The sequence below is a fragment of the Scyliorhinus torazame genome, chromosome 12 (genome assembly GCF_047496885.1).
Source record: "Scyliorhinus torazame isolate Kashiwa2021f chromosome 12, sScyTor2.1, whole genome shotgun sequence".
Taxonomy (NCBI): domain Eukaryota; kingdom Metazoa; phylum Chordata; class Chondrichthyes; order Carcharhiniformes; family Scyliorhinidae; genus Scyliorhinus; species Scyliorhinus torazame.
The window spans coordinates 176544144-176567882 of NC_092718.1; the positions used below are offsets into that span (position 1 = coordinate 176544144).

General features: G+C 44.8%; 1 protein-coding gene across 3 annotated transcripts in view; it reads left to right on the forward strand.

Moving 5' to 3' along the window:
* Positions 1 to 23739, forward strand: part of nf2b (NF2, moesin-ezrin-radixin like (MERLIN) tumor suppressor b) — a 139789-nt gene that overhangs the window by 46096 nt on the left and 69954 nt on the right. For all 3 annotated transcript variants that reach the window (XM_072469440.1, XM_072469439.1, XM_072469441.1), the window contains exons 3-8: positions 727 to 852; positions 3118 to 3240; positions 8238 to 8321; positions 11767 to 11835; positions 12435 to 12517; positions 14845 to 14920. In XM_072469440.1, coding sequence (XP_072325541.1) covers positions 727 to 852; positions 3118 to 3240; positions 8238 to 8321; positions 11767 to 11835; positions 12435 to 12517; positions 14845 to 14920 — 561 coding nt within the window. The remainder of the gene's footprint in view (positions 1 to 726; positions 853 to 3117; positions 3241 to 8237; positions 8322 to 11766; positions 11836 to 12434; positions 12518 to 14844; positions 14921 to 23739) is intronic.

Here is a 23739-nt window from a genome sequence, read left to right on the forward strand (position 1 = left end):
AGTAAGCACTGTGTATTAATTAGTAAATGCAACCAAAGAGAAAATGCTGGAAAATCTCAGCAGGTCTGGGAGAGAAAAGAGCTAATGTTTCGAGTCCAGATGACCTTTGACAAAGCTTTGTCAAATTAATAAATGCATGTCGTTACTGGAAGTGACGTCATCGATCAATTGTGCAGGAAACTGCCAGAGTGAAGAAGAAACCTGTAGTGAACACCTTGTAAATAAAACTGTTTTAAACCAAGCAAATACCTGGCCTGCTGGACGAAGAGATAGGCCGACTCTAGGGCGATTCTCTCTGCGGCTTGTGAGTGGGAAGAGGGTTGTGAACACAAAGGAGATAAATGGGGCTCTTAGTGAATTTTATGCGGGATCATCCAAGTCTGGGCAATCTGGTGATGAGTTGGTATGAAGTTGGCGGGTATGAAGTATTTCTTCCTTGAAGCTCCCAGAGGCCTTGGAAAGCCTATGCTCTTAATGGTCCTTGTGCAATCAACCATGTTAACGCTGAATAAGTGTTGAATAAGGGGCCTTCCCAATTGGTAAAAGTCCAGTTCCACATCGGTCAGTATTCCTGTCTGCTAGCTTTAGTGGAAGCCTCAACCATTTCATCTTTACTAGCCCAAGATTAGTTGACCGGGCGAAGAAATGCATGTCTTATTTAATATCAAAAGTAAGATAAGCGATTACAAATTTGTATTTTAAATTCTATTCTTTTTCATTTTGTAGGTGAAATGGAAAGGGAAGGATCTGTTTGACTTGGTGTGTCGAACAATTGGATTGCGTGAAACTTGGTTCTTTGGATTACGGTATATTGTAAAAGATACATATGCATGGCTAAAAATGGAGAAACGGGTATGAGGTTTTCATTTAATTATTTTTTTTAAATGTTATTTGCAGAAATCCAGATAAATGTTTTCTAAATCTGAAAATTCTTTTAGATTAAAAGTTGTAATTTTAAAAGTCAAACTAGTAAACTAGTGAGCAATGTATGAGTGAGTTCCATAGATTCTGTGTTTAATCTTGATTTAAGAAAAAGCTTATTTTCTTGTTTAATGGTGGGTTTAATTCCGTGTGAGCAATTATTTATCCAGATGAATCGTTTCAAAGAGAGTAAAAAATTGTGGTATTTTAAATGCTTCAGAACAGTTGACAACTTTGGACAGTGCTAGAAACTGAGACAAGTGTGTGGTTGATCAAAAATCATAGGAACAATGAGTGTGTCAGAAACTTGAGTGGATTCTGGCTTTTTTTTATTGCGATATGGACAGAATAACAGCAGTTGTAATCATATGTAAATAGGGTAGCTTGACTACTGGTGTCCATAATAACCTTAGTTAGAGACCAATTGGTAACAGTACTGTAAGTTACAAACATAAATAATAAAACTTCAATGGGAGAGAAGTGAAACAGAAATAGACATCGAAACAGTGCGGAAAACACTGATTATGGCGAGGGAGAGAAGGTAGGGTCAGTGTTTCAGGCCGATGAGCTCTTGTCAGAATCCAGTTGCAAGCTGCCAATTGAGCTAGTTTTTACTTTTGAGGAGCCTTAGAAAACTGGTTTAATGAATCCTTTATTTTATTATAAAAAGTGTTACTAGACAAAAAAAGACTTCCATAAAGTTCCTCGACTGAAATGGAAATACTGCTAAACCCAGGTTAGGATACTGCTCCAGCCACACATTCTACTCGCACTGATTTTACTGTCCTTGCAGTTGAAGCAGTGATCGTGGAGAAGTGACTGCAGTGTAAATAAGGTAATAATTGGAGCCTTATTTTTCCAGGATTCTATGCTAAGACATGCTGTTAGTGAATGTGCAGACAGAAGACATAAATCATAGGGCCAATGATTTGATGATGAGAGAAATGGACCTCTACTTTCAACAGATACATTGGTAGAGAGCTTGTTATCTTAATGCCGAGTTCCCAGAAAATGGCAGTCAAATTTAAGAATATCAGTACTCACTCACGTTTTATCTTCCCCTTCCACATTAAATGTTTTTGGTCCACCTGTTTTGTTCCGTACTTCTCTGCAGGTGAACTAATTTAGACTGAAAAATAAAGTAAACCTGCATTAGCAGTTAAAATGTTTGTGCTTGCATTATTTTCCATTTGCTGTTCAAAAAGTAGTGAATGAAACAGGTTAGATGAAACCCATTGAATAAGAGGTTGATTCATTTTTCTGAATAATGGAAACAGTTAGGCCATCACTTGAAGTTCATCAATGATGGGGACACCTGTCTTTTTATTTTTATTTTTAATTTTCTTTTCCCAGTTAAGGGGCCATTTATCATGGCCAATCCACCTACCCTGCACATCTTTGGGTTGTGTGGGCGAGACCCACGCAGACACTGGGAGAATGTGCAAACTCCACATGGACTGTGACCCGAGGTCGGGATTGAACCCGGGCTCTCGCCGCCGTGAGGCAGCAGTGCTAACCACTGCGTCACAGTGCCGCCCACCTGTTTATTTTTACAGTTAGGTTCTAAATTACCCAAAAATCTTAGTAATCTAGAACAAATTATGAAAAGCCTTATTTGGTTTAAAAATTATTTAATTTTCGAGCACATTTAACTATAAAAGAAATATTAGTGCTACTTCAATATTGGTGTAAGTTAATTCAACTCCATCACAGTACTACTTTACATACTTGAGGGTTTGCCATTTAATCAGCATTATTATTTAAACAAAATACGTTCCAACAAGGACCATGTTTTTTCTATTTGTAAATTTATATTTTCTCCTCTCCCTTAACACACATCACTACCACAAGAATATAGGCTGGAGACGTCCTACGACTTGCTAGCCACCTGCTTGAATGCATATAAAAAGGCAAACAATTTGCTCTTTCACTCTAATGTTTCTCTTGCCTGTGATAGAATGCTTGAATGCTTTTTTACAGCTGGCATAGTTGAGATATGAAGTTTGCAGTCTTGCCAAATGCAGTGAATTTCTGTTGGATGCTGAAGTATTCTCAGTATTCTGCAATAGTGCTGCTTTTGAGGGAAAAGTAATTTTAATTATTCATATTAGTTAGACTTTGAGATGAGTATTGGTGATAAGACTTTCTCTTTAAGTGAACAAGAGGAATTTATTTGTTGTTGTATTCTGTAAATAGGTGTTGGATCAAGAGGTTCCTAAGGAGGATCCAATCACATTTCATTTCCTGGCCAAGTTTTATCCTGAGAAAGTAGAAGAAGAGCTTGTCCAGGAAATCACACAGCACCTTTTCTTCCTACAGGTCTGTGTCCACAGAAATTATATGATTTGTTTTTTCCCACAGGTTTGTTTTTAAGAAGATGTTTCAACAAAAACGGTTTGGTTGTGTTTTTGATGTATGTGCTCGCAATGTTTGGAAGTCCAGTTGACTTGTAACTACGCTGTTGTTTGGCTTTAAGTGTTTTCAGTTGGGATAGTGGCGATCTCGGTTATCCCAAACTTTTCATGATATATAGGACTTTTGAGTGTCCAGGTCAGTTACATGTATCGGAAGAGTCACTAAGTTTGAGCTCAAAAATACTAAAATTGAGGCACAATTGGAGACAACCTGCACTGTTCAGTATGAGGAAGTGATTATCCAAAGCAAGACAGAGTTAAGTAGAACACAGTGGTAGTGGGAAACCCCCGAGCGAGAGGAGTGAACGGAAGTTAATTTGTGTTGCCACCATCAATCCAGTTATGGGATATAAAAGAGTTGATGCAGAGGTTCTTGGAGAGGACAGAGAATTAGCTGAAAATTGGAACCAATCATTTGGAGGAAAATAAGTTAGGCAAAAGAGTTCCATTTGTTATACGGTGGATTAAGAAGCAGGACTTCAAAGATTTGAAGGTTTCTGAGGTTTGATTTAGCTGCACTCTGTATTGATAGGGCCACTGCCTCCACAAGCTGGTTAACTAGAGCTGTGGTGATAGGTTTAAATGTGTATCCAGAGTAAAGGAGAAGATGAAAGTAAGCAACTTGTAAGGCAGCGCATGTTTTAAATATCGGAAAAGATGTGAAAGAAAGGCTTGAACGTGTATGAATAGGATCAGATCATTAAAGCAAAATCAAGATTTGGAAAAAGATTAGAAAGGAAAAGTTGTCTAATCAGGGTAACCCAAAGTAAAATGTCTAATAATACAAAGTGTGAGTAACAAAATTGGGCGATTGGGATAATTGCTTAATATAGAAAGTCATGACACAGCAGTAATTATTGAATCCAACCTCCTACCTGAATATAAAACTTTCAGGAGGAATAGAAAAAAAAGATTGCAGAACGGTACTGATACTAATTATGGAAATAATGTAAGGATTTGAATGGAACAATGGTCCAAATTAAATTCCTTTGAATTTAAATAAACTTTTGATCACGCTGTTGAAGCATATAGACTGAACAATGGAAGGCAAATATAGGTTTTCAGAAGGGGTTGATAAGGTCCCTCATAGGAGCTTTGTTGCACAAAAAGCTGAAGAGGAAACGTACCACCATAGAGACAAAGTATAGAGCTACTTTGAATGGCTATTGTTTGTACTGCAAATTGCTTGTTGGTGGCGTACCCCACCATCAGGGCCGAGTCTGCTTTTGTTCTCTTATGGGTAGAAATTTGCTTTGGATGAAGTATATCAAAGCTGCTAATAACAGACAAGTGGAGTTTTGACAAATCGTGAGAGACGATGTCAGGCAGAGAAATGGCAAATGCAATGAATGCATTTGTGGATAATTTCCCATGAGAGTAAAAACGGGAAATTAGCCAACATATAATGCAAAAATATTGTTGTGGATGAAGGGAGGAGCACTACAAGGAATCCAATCTATAATTTCTTGGGTGAGTGCAGGTGAATTAAGTCATGTTGAAAGAGATCTACCATGTGGATCTAGTGGCACTTGCGAACACTAAAACTCAGTAGAAATTTGAGTTAAAACTTCTCGGGTGCAAATAAGAATCGTTTATTGCCTCTATTTGATTACAATTGAGAATCACTTAAATTTTATTCTCTAATAAGTCTGGCTAGCAAAAAGGACTTAAAGAGAAGCAACTTGTACGCAATTGAACTTTTAAAATAATACAGAAATGGTTTCTTGCTTAAGGCAAACAGCTTGCATTTACTTCAAGAGTTAGAGTGGAAAAGTGAAAGTATAGAGATAGAGAATAGTTTAGATCAAAGTATAGAATGATCTGGATAAAAATGGCCGTACGGAACCTCACGGTTCTGCTAAATCATACCTGTCTTTAGCCATCTATCTACACCCCTATGTAATCCTATTGGTTTGGGTTAGAATCAGATGAGTTTGATTTGACGGTTAGCTGTCAATCTTCAATGTGCAACATTAGTTTCAATTGTTTCATGTCTGAATACTTGAGCATGTTATGGAATGCGATTCTGTGCTGTTATTGCGACCAGCTTAAACTGGTCTTCTGCTGACTTAGCTGTTATCTGCAATGGTGCCTTCATATTACTATGGTGTTGCTCTGTCCTTGATCTGACAGCACAAGTATAGTGTCAAACTGTCTTGCAAATGTTCTGTTTTAATCTGTAATGGAATTATGCTGTTTTGTGTCTCTATGTTTTGAGATGACCTGAGGTGAATTTAAAATGGGTATTTAAAAACTGTGGCTTAATATTTACACTAAATAGGTCTCCTTCACTTCACCCTTAAAGCCGGAGAGCGAGGCCGAGAGGCGGCGGCAGGTAACCCCGGGGAGGGGATCTCTCTTACCGGGAAGGGGGATCTCAGCCCGGCCGCATGCTCACCGACCTGCCCGCCGGGGGCGGCGCACTCGACTCCAGCGCTGCGGGAGCGGCTCCTCAGCTGACCATCCATGCCTTCACTCCAGGCCGCGGCCCGGCCTTCACTCCGGAGCCGCCCCCGGAAACGCTTCCCGCCCGTGGGGTGGGGGACAGACATTTACTCCGCCTGGGGGGGGATGGGGTGGACAGACATTTACCCTCCTTGGGGGTGGGGACAGAAGTTTACCTCTTGGGTGGGTGGGGTGACAAACATTTACCCCTGGGGGGTGTGGGGGACAGACATTTACCCCCTGGGGGGGACAGACATTTACTCCCTGTGGGGGGGAGGGAACAGACATTTACCCCCTGGGGGGGGGGACAACAGACATTTCCCCCCGGGGGGGATGGGGACAGACATTTACCCCCTGTGGGGGGGGAGGGAGACAGACATTCACCCCCTGGGGGGGTGGGGGGACAGGCATTTACCCCCTGGGGGGGTGGGGGGATAGACATTTTCCCCCTGGGGGGGCAGACATTTACCCCCTGGGGGAGGGGGGGCAGACATTTACCCCCTGGGGAGGGGTGGGGGGACAGACATTTACCCCCTGGGGGGGGGTGGGGGTACAGACATTTACCCCCTGGGGGGGGGTGTAGGGACAGATATTTACCCCCTGGGGAGGGGGTGGGGGGGACAGACATTCACCCCCTGGGGGGGGACAGACATTTACCCCCTGTGGGTGGGGGGGACAGACATTTACCCCCTAAGGTGTGGGGACAGACATTTACCCCCTGGGGGGTGGGGACAGACATTTACCCCCTGGGGGGTGGGGACAGACATTTACCCCAGGGGGGGTGGCGACAGACATTTACCTCCTGGGGGGTGGGGCCAGACATTTACTTCCCATGGTGTGGGGATGACATATTTGCACTCTGGGAGTGGGGGACGCCGACAGGCCAAAAAAAAATTTTTTTTTAAATATTTACACTAAATAGTTATCTTTTACCTATCAGGTGTATTAGAAAATAGTTGGCTTCTGCACCTGTGTTTTGGATTTTATTAATTGGTGTTTTAGCAGTCAAAGAGCAAAATTATAATTTTGTGCATGGTGTTTGTCAGGCCACAGTTAGAACACTGGATTATTGGACAACCTATTGTAAAGAAATTACATTAAAACATGGAAATTTCTCAGCACAAAATGATTAGATGAGACATGATACTTCTGAGGGCAGACTTGTAAATCCGGGTAGTATTTTCACTGGAACGTGGAATGCTAAAAGTGATTCATACATGTTTTTAAAATAATGAAGGGTTTTGTACAGAGAAAGACTACTACTTCTACTCTGAGAACAGGGTCATCAATTTAAAATGGACACTTAAGTGGTTGAGAAAAGAGGTAGGAAAATGGGGAAAGAATGAGAAGATAAAAATGAAAGGACTAAAAGTCAGAGGAGGGAGGGAGTGACAGGTGTCAAAAAGGGTAGGGTGAGTGTAGTAGGGCAGTAAAGCTTTTGGAAGACCGTATACTTTGCCACAGGGAATAGTTGAAGCAGACCATTAACAACTAAAACATAATGCAAGTCAGAGGAATGTTTCACCACTTGAAAGTTTCGAGGTCTGAGATATAGGTAAAGGCTGATCTGATTGATAAACATCCACTAATCAGGGCATAGGTTTTTCCAGTTATCCAAGTCTGGAAACTTGAAACAGTTGTAGTCAGTATTTTGAAGAAATTTAAGAAAGGAGCAACTGTCAGCATGGATTAAAGGAAATATTTGGTCACTGCTTTGACGTCAACTAGCGCTGGTCACAGTAAAGAAAGATACAGGAGAATGAAGGTTTTAATAGTTGAAATAAAGCTCAGAAGGAACAGAAGAATTATGCATCTGCATCACCAATAGTTAGTGACATGGCATGCTATTGTTCAGTCCATGGATGCTGGAGAGATTTGTCAGTTCAGATTGGGGATGTGCTAAATTGTCTCCTACTTGAGAGGAAAATCGAAGTAGGGAGTTAAGCTGGCGGGCTGCAGTAATATTGATGGTAGCTGTGAACAGGCTTTACCTCCATCTGTTTACTGCAAACTGTTAGCTGTGCAGAGCCAGGGAGAAGAAAGTAATTAACTTGTAGGGGAAAATGACAAAAAAATAGGCCTTGAAAGAAACCTGGAAAGTCAAGGCATGAATAAACATGCACTCGAAATAAAACTTAATTTAAGGAACTCTAACTGGATTAAAATCATCTCTAAGCAATTTCAGAGTAATTCTTCATTATTAGATATTGATGTGTGCCAATTAAATACTTGGTGATTAATTTTTCCAGTTGATTTTTGCAAACTAAATTATCATACTGAATTGTATATTGGGGTTACGTGACACCTCATACTGAATTTCCTCTTCCAGTATAATTTGTGAACCGTTTTGTTTCATGTATTTGGCCAATTTATACAATTAAAAGTGTTCATGAGATTGTCAAATACTTAAATTATGGATTCTTAATTTGGAGTTAATTATTGTTTCCCTCCTTATAGGTTAAGAAGCAGATTTTGGATGAGGAGATTTATTGTTCCCCTGAGGCTTCAGTATTGTTGGCATCCTATGCTGTTCAAGCTAAGGTTTGTGTAAGATAATCAATTTGGAGGGCTCCATTTGGAATATGAGAGTGAAATATGAAAATGTAAAATTTACATCAGCCATTAAACTGCAAAAGCATTAAAAATGTTAATTAAATAAAGTGCTAATGTTTCCAGCAGAACACCCATATCTGTATGGTCTTAACCTAATATGTTCCTTTTTAATTGTGTGATTAAGCACCCTTTGTTTAGGGATATTAATTTAAAGTTGGTTATGTAGGGGATTTTTTGACTTGATTGTGACTATTTTGATAAAGGCTCATCGAGTAGTCTGAAGTTCTAATTGCCAAATAGCAGGCCATGACATGATTGTGGGTTAGGTGGGGTGGGGTGAGGTAACATTGTCCTTGGTTTTAACCTGAAGCTCAAGGTCTTAAGTTTTAATGCGCTCCTGTCACTCACTACTATTCTTCTTTTCAGTCATCCTCAGCAAGTTCAAGGTGGATGTTTATTGATTCTGTTGAACATGCTTAAGTCCTCTCCCATCTCCCCTTACCCAGAGCTTTCTGGCACACAAGTTCTTTCACTCTGACACAGGACCTCCTACTAGGTATTCAATCCTATCTTGAGCATGGGAAGCAGGGAATTACCCACACTCTTTTTGATCTTTCTCTTATGCTTTCTTTGGTTTGATTGCTGGTTAAGGCACATACTTGATTTTTAAGGTGACCAGTGGGAATTGTAATTTCAGCTGTAGCTGGGATACTTTAGGCTAGTTCAGGGAACATAGATGGTGGAATGGTGCTGTTGCCCTGGTTATGGTATTGTGATCTGTCACAGCAACATTGCTATTCGCTTTGCTCGAGTTCTGTGTATCCTGTTGTCTGCACTTTGCAGAAGATGGGAAGGTTTGAATCATGGTTTTAAGATTTTCATGATATAGTTTTATGTATTTTATGCTTTTGCTTAGGAGAGTTGTTTCAATGCCATCAAAGACTTCCCATGGATTGTGAATGTGTGAACAGTCTTTATTTTTTGGTGGGCAGGTTCGTATAGCTGTGCAGGTATTGCTCGAGGACTGTTCACTGTCCTGTGAGACTGGCATCATTCTTTAGAAGAGTGGGAATCAGGTGACAGATTAATAATGGCTGATGATTTTCTGAATCTAGTGGTTTCTTTTAGGATAATGGCCTTGCAAAGGAATGGACAGAGAATTTGCAGTGGTTGATGTGGGCGGGAGAGGAAGGAACAACTTGAGGGCGCAGCAGCTTGAGTGGAAGAAGAGCTATTCCTGTCATCACTTTGGCCAAGATGAGAGAGCAGGGGATAATTCGTCCTCCAGAGAACAGGGGAATGCATCTGGAGATAGAAGGGTTCATTACCATACAGGACCTAATATTTTGGGTTCACTTGGATTTTTAACATTTCCGTCAGGGGAATCAGCTGAGATAAGACAAGTGGCATCTACAGAATGGATTTTGTAACAAGTTAGTGTCGCCCCGTTAGAGAATGCTGAGTGGGTATCAGGGCAGCATTTTGTTTTTTTTGAACTGGGCCTCAACATCTAGGTTTCCATTGCAGTGAGAGGAGAGTGTGGGGTGAAGATCGACTTCTCATTGGAGATCTCCTTGTTGAGCCTTTAACAGTCAGTTCCTTCAGGTGGTGGACATGTTTGCACCATGTACCAGGTTGATATTTTGGTGTATTTTATCTGCATTAGTGGAGTTTATGAAGAAAAGGCAGATAACAGGAAAAAGCCCTCTTCGAGTGCCTCAGCACTCGATCAGGAAAATGAGACCAGACTTGTATTCTGCTCCCTCCATAATTCAGGGTACAGTGACCAGTTGTAGAATCTTGATAAAAATGTGAGCGAGTGATGAGATTGATAACTATGAAATGAAGTCATAGGGACTCTCATGCCTTCTTCTGTGCTAATGGATTGCACAATCAATCATACTTTCTGATGACTCAGTTACTCAATTCAGTGTTGCTGAACTAAATCGACCAGAGGACGCAGGTTCAATTCTTGGTTTGTGTTAAATTAACTAGGATGCAAGTGGAGCTGTTGCAATTTGTCAGGGTGTTCGAGCCTAACCAAGTGGATTTGACATAGGTTCTCATTGCTGGTTTTAATTCAATTACTCCAGTTCAGAGGTGCCTGTGTGAACATCAATTGAAGGTACATTGGGTTTGGTTATTGGTGTAAAATACTCTGTCAAATCTCCCTGGTTAGGCTAAGAACATAAGAAATAGGAGCATGAATAGGTCATAGAACCCGTTGAACCTGTTCTACCATTCACTCACTAAAATCGTGGCTAAATTTTTACATTAACTCCACTTTCCCCATTCTTTTCCCCTTATCCCTTGGTGTCTAAAGACCTTTCAATCTTAGTCTTGAATATATTTATCAACTGAGCATCTATAGCTTTCTGAAACTTTCAAAATTTTACAACCCTTGTTCCAGTCTTAAATCCCCATCCTCCTTATCCTGAGACTATGCTCCCTATTTCTAGATTCTTCAGCCAGGGGAAACGGCCTCTCAGCATCTACCCTGCCAAACCCATTAGGAACTTTTATATATTTTAATTAAATCGTCTCTCGTCCCTGTAAATTCTCAGAAATATGGTCCTAGTCTTCATAACCTCTGTTAATTGGATACCACTGTCACCCCAGAAATCAGTCGAGTGAACCTTTCTGGCACACCTCGCTAAGGCAAGCATATCCTTAAATAAGGAGGCAAAATTGTACACAGTACTCCAGGTGTGGTCTCACCAAAGCTCTCTAATCTTATTGGGAAATTCCACCCAGTTCCACCTGATAGATCCAATGGAACCCATACCTGGCGAGTAGGTTCCTTTCATGTCTGGTAAAGGCCTCAGGATGTATTGGGATTGAGGTAATTGACCCTCCTGAGGGTTGGTCTTTGAGAGCTGATGAATTGTACTGCAAAGCTCCTGTGAGTCCTTTCTCGGGTCTTTATTGCTGCATTGTAGTGGCATGTACTGTTGCGATTCTTTGAGTCTCTGTCAGGGCAGGGCCATTAAAGCCTTCATAGCCAGGCTAAAGATGCTGTCAATTTTGGACAAGGTTACCATCCCTGGGAGCTGGTTAATTTCGGTGTGTGATCTTTGGAATTTTGGCTGTGTAAAATGCAATGAGTATCAGATGCAATGATTCTGTTCAACTGAATACTTGCATTGAAAACATGTTTTATTTAGTAACACCGAGAAATGTGTTGAATACTGTATTCTAATTAACCTGTTGATAGAAACTACCTATGAAAGTACACTGCAATGTTAACATAGGTTATTTAGATTGTGATTGATTTAATCATCAGTACTGTCATGTTTTAGTTGAGTATGAAAATACTTTTATGTGGCTAAATTACCCTATTTTTTAACTAACATTGAACGTCCAACATTTCTTTGCTACTTTTAACAGAGGTGATGACACTTTACCTATTATATTTATATTTTCTCCTTTACAGTATGGGGACTATGATCCTAATTTCCATAAACCTGGTTTCCTGGCTCAGGATGAGTTACTTCCTAAAAGAGTAAGTTCTGCAACTTACATTGGAGCTCCTTATTTTTGTTGTATCTTGCTACATATTAACTTTTAAGGCATTATTATAAGTCAAACATAAGACTTCTGATTTAATTTTTTTGCTGTGAAGATTCAATGAAAATTGTGAGTTTTGGTAAGAGATGGAAGATGCAAAATTGACCCAGAGCGGCTTCATATCACAAGGCAATCAAGGGTGTGTTTGTGGTGGTTGGGTGGATGAGCGGGCGGGCATGCGTGTGTGTTGGATTTAGGATATTATTATAATGGACTGGAGATTTAATGAACGGAGTGCTGGGACCTATACAGTTTCTGATGCGCAATATCAACAGCAGGGCTCTGCCAGCTTGTCTTATGCCATTAGCCTCGTCAAAGGGGAAGTACGGTGGGGAGGACGCTTATTGGTCAATATTTCATGACACACTCTTTGATGTGCCACTGCATCTGTGTTTGCAATTGGACATTTTTGCCAGGATCACAAAAGTGGGGCATCAGCAGTTTACAGTGATTTTTCCATATACTGTGCACCAAAGCTAACCTTTCAAAGGATAGATCTTTTTTGAAAGTTTACTTTTTCATTGCATGTTTTAGGTTCTTAAGCAATATCAAATGACAGCAGATATGTGGGAAGAAAAAATAACAGCTTGGTATGCTGAGCACCGGGGAATCACCAGGTAAGCATCGCTACAGCTAACTGAGATTTTTTTTTGTATACATTCCTATGTAATCCGTATGTTTCTTTTGACTTCTGGAGAATAAGATAATCATCATTCAAAAAGCACCCCTGCAAGCCACATTAGATCTTGCTGCTCATATCACATTAGCGTCTTCATCACCATTGCCGTAACCATCACAGTAAGGTTGATATGGTGGTGCAGTTCAGTGGTAATGTCATAGGACGAGTAATTCAGAGGCCTAGTCTGATATTTTGGGGACATGGGCTCAAATCCCACCACGACAGCTGGTGCAAATTTAATTCAATAAATAAAATCTGGAATTGAAAGCTAGCCTCAGTAATAGTGATTATGAATTTATCATTATGGGGAGATGGTGGCATAATGGTAACATCACTGGAGTAGTAGTAATCCAGAGGCTGAGGATGATGGGTTCAAATCCCACCACAGCAGCTGGTGGAATTGAAATTTAATTAATAAATCTGAAATTGTAAAGCCATGTTGGTGACTATGGCAACTATCATCGATTGTTATAAAAAAACATCTGGTTTACTAATGTCCTTTCAGGAAGGAAAGCTGCCATCCTTCTGTAGTTTGGCCAATTTCTGACTCCAGATCTACGATAATGTGGTTGGCAAGTCACTCAGGCAGTTAGGGACAATTACTTCAAAGGCAGTTAGGGACAGGTACACCCATATTCCATGAAGGAATAAAAAAACATGCTCAGGCCTCTTTTCATTCTCATGGCTACATGTTGTACACATATTGATATCAAAATGCAAACTTCTTGCTTTCATTTATCTAAACTAATTTGAATTAAGGATCAAGGTAAACTAAAAACAGTAATTGTGTGCATAAAAAATAGATTTACTTCATTGGCATATCATTTTGCAGGAAAAGTCTTTAAAATAAGAAATTTCAGGCAATATGTTTATTTTCTAATTTCCAATTCTTGCAAAATGATCTCAGATAGACCCTGAAGGAAAGCACACATTTGAAAGATAATATAAACAGAAATACAGTCATGTACATCAAAATTCCAATTGCATATGTCATTTTAACACCAAACAATGAATTTGTTTTGCTATACAGTCAAATTTAAGTCTGATAATTATGAAATTCATTCAACAGTCCATCATCAATTCATGGAGTCCATCAGCCATGTACTCTTGGTATATTAACCTAATTCATTCAGCTAGTTTCTTGATAACAAAAGCAAGTAATCATCGTCAAAAACAACACGATCGGCTTTTCAATTGTTTGGGAAAATGCTGCCGTCATAACATCATAAATAATATATTTCAGAACAGATCTTTCTTGAGATTTTCACTACATGTTGCCAATGTCTTAATGGAAATGACTATACCACATAATTCCCCCCCGCACCTCATCTCATTCAATACCGTTTTTGTGTTTCCAACATGAACTTTAGCTGGATAAATGTGTTGCTCTGACTTGTCACCTCCATAGATCCAATAAACTATGTGCTAGCTGCACAGAAAGGTGACCTCCAGGCTTTACCCTCCTTTCAAGATGGGATCTAATTTCAGTTGTTAGCTAAGAGTTAATGAAGCAATTGAGAAGGCGTATTTATTTATTGATGTTTTTTATAAAAGTTAAAGTATCCAATTTTTTTCTCCAATTAAGGGGCAATTTAGTGGGGCCAATTCACCTACCTTGCACATCTATGGGTTGTGGGGGTGAGACTCGCGCAACACAGAGAGAATGTGCAAACTCCACGCGGACATTTACTTATTGATGTTGGAATTTGAATAGGTTTCCATCAGTGTGGAATATGCAGTTTTACTGCAACGCAAGGTGGTTGCTTTTAATTATTTCAATTTTTGACTATTTTGTAGTTGCTTTTCTTCAGTTAGAAAAGATCTTGGTTCCCTTTTTGGCATGTAACATTAACACTGGATATATTGAGAAATCACGAGGTAATTAAAATAAAGACACTCCTCTCCCAAAATAACATTAGATATGACTTGGCATAAAGTAATTCAACACGTGTCATGCTTCTCTCACTAATTAATCAAGGTGGAAACAGTATGACTATAGTGCCGTGGGGCATTCGAATATTGATGCCGAGTCTTTGTTCACTGATGAGCTTTTGTTTACGGAGGCACATATTGTATATCGTGATCTCCAACTAAAAGCAACTACTCATTTTGCCTGCTCTCTCTCTATATGTATATATTATGAGCACTGGTGAGTTCCCAGTTAGTAGCCACTACTTGAATACAATTAACACCCAAGTGCTATGCAATTAACACTAATTGCATTATTTTTGCATAACTTTATTTTTGCTGTAATCATTTTGACAGAGATGAAGCTGAAATGGAATATTTGAAGATTGCACAAGATCTAGAAATGTATGGAGTAAATTACTTCCCAATCACAGTAAGTATTTGTTGTACTACCAAAATAACACATGCATGATGAACTCGGGCAAAAAATCCACTTTAAAAACAAAGGGTCAATCCTGAATTTAATTTGCCCCTTTTGTTGAGCCATTAGATACAGGGTTAATAAGGTTTGTTTTTGACAACCTGGATTTCTGTGGATTGCAGTTTGTACACCGAGTGCTTTGTGTTTGGTGAAGAAAGATTATTGTATTGTATTTATGCAGAAGTAGTATATTAAAGATTTTCCCTCACAAGAAAGTTGGGTTACATCGAAATTGGTACTTTACAATATATTAAAAGGAAGTGCTTTGTAAATTCCCCTCTTTATGCTCGCCAAAGGGCTATTTTTTTGATCTGGCTTCATTCCATCTGCTCAACATAATCAATGTGTAGCCAATTTTCTATGGTCTCTTTATCGATTTTTTGATCTAATTACAGTCCATAGCTATTGGTAATTTCTGGTAGATTACTTAAGTGACCATTATTCTTCTATCAGTCATTTTAAAAAAAAAAAAACATTTTATGAAAGGTTTTCATAAAATATCAATAACAAAATGAGAAAGAAAAAAGAACCCAACAGGGTTAAGTACAAAACACAATCTAAAAAAGCAACCCCCCAAACCCCTCCCCCCGTACATAAATAATAAATTAAAATTAACACCTCGACTTAACACAACAGGTGTATACACCCCCTCAGACCCTCCAGTGTAAATAACATAAACAAAAATAAAGTAACCCCCCCCCCAAGCTGCTGCTGCCATTGAGCAATATCTATCGTTCTGCCAGAAAGTCTAAGAACGGTTGCCACCGCCCAAAGGACCCTTGTACTGACCCTCTCGAGGCAAATTTCACCCCCTCCAATTTAATGAACCCTGCCATATCGCTGATCCAGGATTCCACGCTTGGGGGCCTCTCATCTTTCCACTGAAGGAGAATACTTCGCCGGGCTTCCAGGGACGCAAAGGCCAGAATTCCAGCCTCTTTCACCTCCTGCACTCCCGGCTCCTCTGCCACCCCAAATATTGTGAGCCCCCAGCCCGGTCTGACCCTGAATCCTGCCACCCTCGACACTGTCCTCGCTACGCCCTTCAAAGATTCCTCCAGCGCTGGGCATGCCCAGAACATATGGGTGTGATTTGCTGGGCTCCCTGAGCACCTAACACACCTGTCCTCACCCCCAAAGAACTGGCTCATCCTTGTCCCGGTCATGTGTGCCCTGTGCAGCACCTTAAACTATGAGGCTGAGCCTCGCGCACAAAGAGGAAGAATTCACCCTCCCTAGGGCATCTGCCCACGTTCCCTCTTCGATCTCCTCTCCCATCTCCTCCTCCCACTTACCTTTCAACTCCACCACCGAGGCCTCCTCCTCCTCCTGCATCACCTGGTAAGTTTCCGAGATCTTCCCCACTCCCACCCACCACCCCGAGAGCACCCTGTCCTGTACTGTGTGTGGCAGTAGCCGCAGGAATTCCACCACCTGCCGTCTGGCAAACGCCCTTACCTGTAAGTACCTGAAGGTGTTCCCCGGGGGGAGCCCGTACTTCTCCTCCAGCTCACCCAAGCTCGCGAACTTCCCGTCCACAAACAGGTCCCCCAACTTTCGTATCCTGCCCTGTGCCACCCCGAAAACCCTCCACCTGTTCTTCCTGGGGCGAACCGGTGGTTCCCCCGTAATGGGGTCAACGCCGAGGCCCCAACTTTTCCCCCCCCCCTATGCCGCCTCCACTGCCCCTAAATTTTGAGGGCCGCCACCACTGGGCTCGTGGTATACCTCCTTGGAGGGAGCGGCAGCGTCGCCGTTGCCGGCGCTCCCAGATTCGTACCCACACAGGACGCCGTCTCCAGCCTCTTCCATGCAGCCCCCTCCCCCTCCATCACCCACTTGCGCACCATCGTCGCATTGGTGGCCCAGTAGTACCCACAGAGGTTTGGCAGCGCCAGCCCACCCTATCTCTACTCCGCTCCAGGAACACCCTTCTCACCCTCTGAGTCCCTCGCGCCTACACAAACCCTATTATACTCCTGTTAACCCGCCTGAAAAAAGCCTTCGGGATAAACACGGGGAGGCACTGGAACAGGAACAAAAACCTTGGGAGCACCGTCATTTTGATTGACTGCACCCTACCCACCAAGGACAGCAGCAACGCGTCCCACCTCTTGAACTCCTCCTCCATTTGCTCCACCAGCCTTGTAAAGTTAAGCCTATGCAGAGCCCCCCAGCTCCTAGCCACCTGGACCCCCAAATATCTGAAGCTCCTCTCCGCCCTTTTTAGTGGGAGCTCGCCAATCCCCCTCTCCTGGTCCCCTAGCTGAACTACGAACAGCTCGCTCTTCCCCATATTGAGCTTGTACCCCGAAAAGTCCCCGAATTCCCTAAGGATCCTCATTACCTCTGGCATTCCTCCCACCGGGTCCACCACATACAGCAGCAGGTCGTCCGCATAAAGCGACACCCTATGCTCCTCCCCACCCCGCACCAATCCCCTCCAGTTCCTCAACTCTCTCAGTGCCATAGCCAGGGGTTCAATCGCCAGTGCGAAGAGCAGGTGGTCGTCCCTCGGTGCAACCGAAAGTACTTGGACCTCCTCCTATTTGTGGCCACACTCGCCATCGGGACCTCATACAGCAGCCTAACCCACCTGACAAACCCCTCCCCAAACCCGAAACTCCCACAGGTACCCCCACTCTACCCTATCGAAGGCCTTCTCAGTGTCCATCGCCACCACTATCTCCGCCTCCCCTATCTCCGCCTCCCCCTCCCTCGCCGGCATCATGATAACGTTCAAAAGCCTCCGCACATTCGCGTTCAACTGTCTCCCCTTCACAAACCCCGTCTGGTCTTCATGGATGATCTGCGGCACACAATCCTCAATCCTCGTGGCTAAGACCTTCGCCAGCACCTTGGCATCTACATTTAGCAAGGAAATCGGTCTGTAAGACGCGCATTGCAGGGGATCCTTGTCCCGCTTCAGGATCAAGGAGATCAGTGCCCGGGACATCGTCGGGGGTAAAGCCCCCCCCTCCCTTGCCTCATTAAAGGTCCTAACTAACAGCGGGCCCAACAGGTCCATATATATTTTATAGAACTCGACCGGGAAACCGTTCGGCCCCAGTGCCTTCCCCGCCTGCATGCTTCCTATCACTTTGATCAGCTCCTCCAGCCCAATCGGGGCCCCCAGTCCCGCCACCAGTCCCTCTTCCACCTTTGGAAACCTCAATTGGTCCAGGAAACGGCCCATCCCTCCCTCCTCCCATGGGGGCTCGGATCGGTACAATTCCTCGTAGAAGTCCCTGAAGACCCCATTGATGCCAACCCCACTCCGCACCACGCTCCCTCCCCTGTCCTTATCTCCCCCGATCTCCCTAGCTGCATCCCGTTTCTGAAGCTGATGCGCCAGCATCCGGCTTGCCTTTTCCCCATACTCGTAGACCGCCCCCTGGGCCTTCCTCCAATGCACCTCCGCCTTCCTGGTGGTCACCAGGTCGAATTCGGCCTGGAGGCTGTGCTTCTTCCTCAACAATCCTTCCTCAGGCTCTTCCGCATACCTCCTGTCTACCCTCAGCATCTCCCCCACCAGCCCCCCCCGCTCCCTCTGCTCCTTGTGGACCCTAATGGAGATCAGCTCTCCCCTCACCACCGCCTTCAGTGCCTCCCATACCATCCCCACTCGGACCTCCCCGTTGTCATTGGTCTCCAAGTACCTCTCTATACTTCCTCGGACCCGCTCACTCACATCCTCGTCCGCCAACATCCCCACCTCCAAGCGCCACAGCGGGCGCCGGTCCCTCTCCTCCCCATCTCCAAGTCCACCCAATGCGGGGCGAGGTCCGAAATGGCTATTGTCGAATACTCGGTATCCTCAACTCACGCTATCAGCGCCCTACTCAAAATGAAAAAGTCGATTCGAGAATAAGCCTTGAGGACGTGTGAGAAGAATGAAAATTCCCTAGCCCCTGGTCTTGCAAATCTCCAAGGGTCCACCCCTCCCATTTGGTCCATAAATCCCCTCAACACTCTAGCCGCCGCCGGCTTCCTACCCGTCCTAGACCTGGAGCGATCCAGTGCCGGATCTAACACCGTGTTAAAGTCTCTCCCCCCCATTATCAGGCCCCCCACTTCCAAGCCTGGAATCCGACCCAACATACGCCGCATAAAACCGCATCGTCCCAGTTCGGAGCATACACATTGACCAGTACCACCCTCTCTCCCTGCAACTTACCACTTACCATTATGTACCTACCGCCATTATCTGCCACAATGCTCGACGCTTCGAATGACACCTTCTTTCCCACCAAGATCGCCACCCCTCGATTTTTGGCATCTAGCCCCGAGTGAAACACCTGACCTACCCACCCTTTCCTCAGTCTTACCTGGTCTGCCACCTTCAGGTGTGTCTCCTGGAGCATAACCACATCCGCCTTGAGCCCCTTCAGGTGCGCCAACACGTGGGCTTGCTTAACCGGCCCATTCAGTCCCCTTACATTCCAGGTAATCAGCCGGATCAGGGGGCTCCCCGCCCCCCTCCCCCGCCGACTAGCCATGACCCCTCCTCGGCCAGCCACGGGCCCGCACCCCACACCCGGCCCGTTCCCCACAGCGACATACCCCCGTCTCGACCCCCCCCCCCCCCCACCCCACACTTGCTCCAGCTCCTCCTTGACCTTAGCAGCAGCAACTCGATCCATCCCCCCCCCCCATTGCACTTCCGCAAGTCAGCTGACCCCGGCCACTCCCGCCTCCCCTTCGACTCCTCCCATTGTGTGGCACACCCTCCTCTCCCGCTCCCCATCCACAGGCTCTCCCCCTCCGTTCTAAGCGCGGGAAACAATCCTCGCTTCCCGGCGCCCCCCCCCCAGTCTTCTGCGCGGGAAAAAGGCCCGCGCTTGCACCTACCAGGCCCCGCCACCAACCAAAACAGTGCCCAATCCGCCCCATCCACCCTCCCCAACCCGAAAGAGAAAAACACAGAAAAAGAAACCCAAAACAATGCAAAGGCCCCCCCCCCCCCCGAACCAAAAATAGGCATAACATATCCACCGCAGTCCCCAATCGCCCATCCCGACCCTCAGTCTGTGTCCAGCTTCTCGGCCTGAACAAAGGCCCATGCCTCCTCCGGAGACTCAAAATAATGGTGCCGGTCCTTGTAGATAACCCACAGTCGCGCCGGCTGCAACATGCCAAACTTCACCCCCTTCCTGTGCAGCACTGCCTTCGCTCTATTGTACCCGGCCCTCCTCTTCGCCACCTCCGCACTCCAGTCCTCATATATCCGAACCTCCGCGTTCTCCCACCTGCTGCTCCTCTCCTTCTTGGCCCACCTGAGCACACACTCCCGATCGACGAACCGATGGAACTGCACCAGCACTGCCCGCGGAGGCTCGTTAGCCTTGGGCCTCCTCGCCAACACTCTATGGGCCCCTTCCAGCTCCAGGGGCCCCTGGAAGGACCCCGCTCCCATCAGCGAGTTCAACATGGTGACCACATAGGCCCCCACGTCCGGCCCCTCCTGCCCCTCCGGGAGGTCCAGAATCCGCAGATTCTTCTGCCTCGACCGATTCTCCATCTCCTCGAACCGCTCCTGCCATTTCTTGTGGAGCGCCTCGTGCGCCTCCACCTTTACCGCCAGGCCTAAGATCCTCATTGTCAGATATCTTTTGTCGAGCCTCTCGGATCGCCACCCCCTGGGCCGTCTGTGTCTCCAGCAGCTTATCAATAGAAGCCTTCATCGGCTCTAGCAGGTCTGTTTTAATCTCTCTGAGGCAGCGCTGAATACCCTCCTGTTGCTCCTCCGCTCACTGCCTCCACGCTGCCTGGTCTCTGCCCGCCGCCATTTTGTCCTTCTTTCCTCCCTCCTTCTGGTTCACCACCACCTTTTTTGTCGCCCCGCTCCTAGTTAAAGCCATATACTGACGGGGAGCTATTATTAACTCCTTCCCACACTGGGAAACGTCGAAAAAGTGCACTTGGGGGCCCTGAAAAGAGCCCAAAAGTCCGTTTTTGAGGGAGCCGCCGAATGTGCGACTTAGCTCCGCAGAGCCGCAAACGGAAGTCTCGAGAGGGAATCCTTTTGGCAGTGTTCGCTTCACCAATCTGCCCCAAAAAGTCTGTGGAAACTCCTGAAAAAGGTCTTAGAGTCCATTCCAGACGGGAGCTGCCGAATGCGCGACCTACTCCTCCATGGCCGCCACCGGAAGCCTCGTCCCCGCTTCTTCAATGGCCTTGGTGAGATCTTTTAACAGTTGTTCCCTCTGCTGCTGCTAGAATTCACCTTTCATAAAGGCCCTCAAGTCAGCTTGCAGCTTTAAGCTTGCCCTTCCCCCGCCTGCATGCTGGAAGAGGCCCCTCTCTCCCCTGCAGTTACAGCCAAATCTTTTACTGTTTCTGCCGGGTCTGGTAACCAATAGACATACCATTCCTGGGGGACACTGTCAGGGGAATGTCGCAGTCGTCTTCCCACACCGGGAAATGTCAAACAAATGCCGCGGGGGTTCTGTAAAGAGCCCAAAAGTCCGTTCCAAGCGGGAGCTACCGAATATGCAACCTAGCTCTGCATAGCCGCACCCGGAAGTCCCTTATATCAGTCATGATGGCATGGGAAACATAATGTTTCAAACCAATGCTATTTTCACATGATGTCCACATGCATGTTTCTAATAGGGCACTTGAGATAGCAATGAAAACTCTGGTTGTTTTCTTCCTTTACTCTAATCCAGAGCAGCTGAGGTTCTGTCGCATGGCTGTTGGAAGGCCTGATGAAACACTAATTCACCATAGACCTTGTTTTGGAACTTGGGACCTTCCTAGTCTCAGCTTGGTTACTTGCTATTCAAGACACAGGCATAATGGGCCAACAGGCCTGCACTCATGTATCATTCTATGTTGAGTGCTAAGACACCAAAGAATCAATACTTGTTTTTTGCCAGCATTTTGTCAAACCCCCACGAAGACTGGATAATGGGTTTGTAGCTTCTCCTATGTATATCTATAGAACAAAAAGAGTATTCAGTAACAACAATATAGATCAGCTATTGTAATAAAATTAGAACCATTGATTAGAACCATAGAATCCCTACAGTACAGAAGGAGGCCATTCGTCCCATTGGGCTGCACTGACCCTCTGAAAGAGCACCCTACCTAAGCACACTCTCCCGCCCTATCCCTGCAACCCCACCTAACCTGCAAATCACTTCCCTAGACACTAAGGGGACATTTTATCATGGCCAAGCCATCTAACCTGTACAACTTTGGACCTCAGAAGAAAACCGGAGCACCCTGAGGTGCACGCACTGGGAGGAAGTGCAAACTCCACATAGGCAGTCACCCAAGGCCGGAATTGAACCTGGCTCCCTGGTGCTGTGAGGGAAGTAGTGCTAACCACTGTGCCACCGTGCACTAATTCTTGTATGTTTATTTTTTTCTGCCACCATAGACCATCCTGGATTTTGTCTTATACTTGTAATCCCATATCCCTTCACCAGGAGCGGGAGGATCCAGATCTTGGGAACACTGGTCAACATCTTTGGATCTTTACATCCCCTAAATAGAAGACTGGAGAAATATCAATTTATTGATGACTGTAACAATTAGACCCATCTCCCTTGGTAACTTTAAAAGTTAGTTTTTCAATTTTACCAAATATTACAAAAAATAAAATTTTTGCAAATCCACCGATACAACATACAAGAAAAAAATACTAAAAAGAACACAAACTCACACAACCCATACCTCTTTCCACCCCCCCCCCCTTCCCCCCTCCCCCGAGCAACTGACGGTGATTAGTTCCTTCAAATTATCAATGAAAGGCCGTGACCTCCGGTAGAATCCCTTGACAGATCCTCTAACGGTGTATTTGACAGTCTCCAGGTACAGACACTCCATTACGTCCCCTAACCATGCTGAGGCACTGGGTGGGGTTGGGGACCTCCACTCCAGCAGAACTCACCCACGGTTCCTCCTCCCCCACACCTCCGCCCCTATCTGCCCCGGCAAATCCAGCACCCCAAATTTTGCAACCAGAGGACAGGGCTCCAGTTGTACATCTAGAATCGGCGACATGGTACTGAAGAAGGAGACCCAAAAGCTCAAGTTTGGGACAGGACCAAAACGTGTGTGTGTTTGGTGGGGTCCCAGGAACACCGCTCACACCTGTCATCTGCGTCTAGGAAATGAACGCTCATCTTTGCCTTAGTAAGATGTCGCCTAAATGCTCCTTTGAGCTGGATCAAGCCCAGCCTCGCACACAAGGACGTGGAGTTCACCCTGCGAAGGGCCTCACTCCACACCTCGTCATCTTCTATGGGCCCCAGCTCCCCCTCCCACCTCGCTTTTACCCCATCTAGCGAGCCCACTTCCTCTGACAGGAGCTACCCTCCTCCGAAAGCAAAATAATCCTTTCCATAGATGTCGATGGCGCCTCGGGGAATGTCGGGAAGGCCATCCGTACAAAATCCTGAACCGGGAGATACCTAAAAGAATTCAACCCCATGAACCCGTATTTCCCCATCAATACTGAAAAAGAACCAAAGCTCTTCAGTAGCTCCATTATATGAGGACTCGAAGCCCTCAAAGCCAGAGCCTGGGGCTTAATCGGCAATATAAATAGGAGGGGAACCATTCGATAGCCCGTCGCGTTCCCCTCCCCAGTTGAAAGTACCCTGAACTCAACATGTTCGTATGCACACTAGCCGATGGGGCCTTATACAGTAGACATACCCATGAAACAAACTTTGGTCCAAGACTAAATCTCTCCAAAACTGTAAACAAGTACTTCAACTTCACCCTGTCAAATGCCTGCTCGGCATCCAAAGACACAA